Source organism: Macaca mulatta, chromosome 3 (assembly GCF_049350105.2).
Source record: "Macaca mulatta isolate MMU2019108-1 chromosome 3, T2T-MMU8v2.0, whole genome shotgun sequence".
NCBI lineage: Eukaryota > Metazoa > Chordata > Mammalia > Primates > Cercopithecidae > Macaca > Macaca mulatta.
The window spans coordinates 72,747,684-72,748,978 of NC_133408.1; the positions used below are offsets into that span (position 1 = coordinate 72,747,684).

At 49.6% G+C, this 1,295-nt stretch overlaps 1 protein-coding gene across 2 annotated transcripts; it reads right to left on the reverse strand.

Annotated features, from left to right (window-relative positions):
• Positions 1-327: 327 nt before the first annotated feature.
• On the reverse strand, positions 328-1,020 carry LOC704336 (succinate dehydrogenase cytochrome b560 subunit, mitochondrial-like). 2 transcript variants are annotated; one of them, XM_015133432.3, is made up of 3 exons: positions 919-1,020; positions 743-813; positions 328-579 (listed from the first exon to the last, which is right to left on the reverse strand). In XM_015133432.3, exons 1-3 carry the CDS (start codon positions 993-995, stop codon positions 377-379), a joined length of 351 nt encoding a protein of 116 aa, XP_014988918.2. In that variant the 5' UTR covers positions 996-1,020; the 3' UTR covers positions 328-376. The 2 variants fall into 2 exon arrangements, with proteins under 2 accessions (XP_014988918.2, XP_001090560.2); XM_001090560.5 differs by having other exon boundaries at positions 743-1,020.
• Positions 1,021-1,295: the final 275 nt, after the last annotated feature.

A 1,295-nucleotide genomic window follows, 5' to 3' on the forward strand; every position in this document is an offset into this window, starting at 1 on the left:
CTTCTTTCAGTAACACTGCGTAGGTGTTAATGGCCTGGGCTCTCACCAGTGAACAGAATTGTCCTTTAAGCCAGCAACCCACAGGCAGTGGCACCCAAAGCCTCGCCCCCAGTCCGCAGGGCACAAGCCACAGAGCTGGCATTGTTTCCAGTGTCTCCAGAAGAAGGAGCCAAAAGCTGATCCTCAGCACAATCAAAGCCCAATATGGAGACAGAATAACTGCTTCTAGGCAGAGAGTAGGCAAGCTGAGGGCAAAAAAAGGGGAGTTTTGCAGCCACACCATCTTTAGAAACAAGGGGAAAACTAGACCCTTTTCCACTGTTATGGTCTACAAGGTACTCTACTGCTCCAAGGGGATCTGAAAGTACAAAAGGATCTAAACAAATAAGGAGAACTTTTCCCAGGCTGGAGATAAGAATGACAAACAGAAAGATGGGTGAATGTAATAATGTGTAGGAAGATGATGCTGGGAACCTCCGTTCTTCATGTGGCTGCCAGCCCCATAGAGGACAACACAGTAAGAACAAGGACAACCACTCCAGACTGGTATAGCTGGGGAATCTTCAGGCCTTTTCCTAGTCCCACGTCAAATGTCAGATCCCATTCTAGGTATGATACATGAGAGGGAAGACGAGTGCAAACTTAGCTGTGTGGATCAGTGCTGGCCCCAGACACAGGGACTTCAGGAGTTCCAAATAAGACTCAAAGTTCCCAGGGAGTAACAGGGCCGACATGCTAAAAAGAGAGACCCCTGCACTCAAAGCAATACCAGTGCCGCTGTGGCAGATGGACATCGCCATGGGAAGAGACCAACTGTAGATAGTGATGTGGGGAGATACAGGACGGTTTGAACCCGTAATGTTCTTATTCCAGAACCACTCCATCCCTTCTTTGGCCGTGGTTCCCAAAGGAATAGCATTTCTGATGCAGAGCTGAGGGCCTAAGTGGGCTGGGAGGCAATGACGACCAACATGTCTCAGCAAGAGTGCACCCATCTTGGGTTTCGGTCTGGACGGAAGTCTGGTCACCGGAAAGATGAAGGCATGATTAGAGGATTGGAACTTCTAGCCGCCTAGGAGGCGAGAGGAGCTGAAGATTAAGCTCATCACCAACGGCCAGTGATTTAGTCAGCCATTCCTGTGTAATGAAGCTTCCATAAAAACCCAAGAGGATAGGGTTCAGGGAGCTTCCAGATACCTGAATACATGGAGGCTTCTGGAGGGTGGTGCTCCCTTGGAGGGTATGAGACTCTACACCCCTTCCCAAAACCCGGCCCTGTGCAACTCTTTATCTGT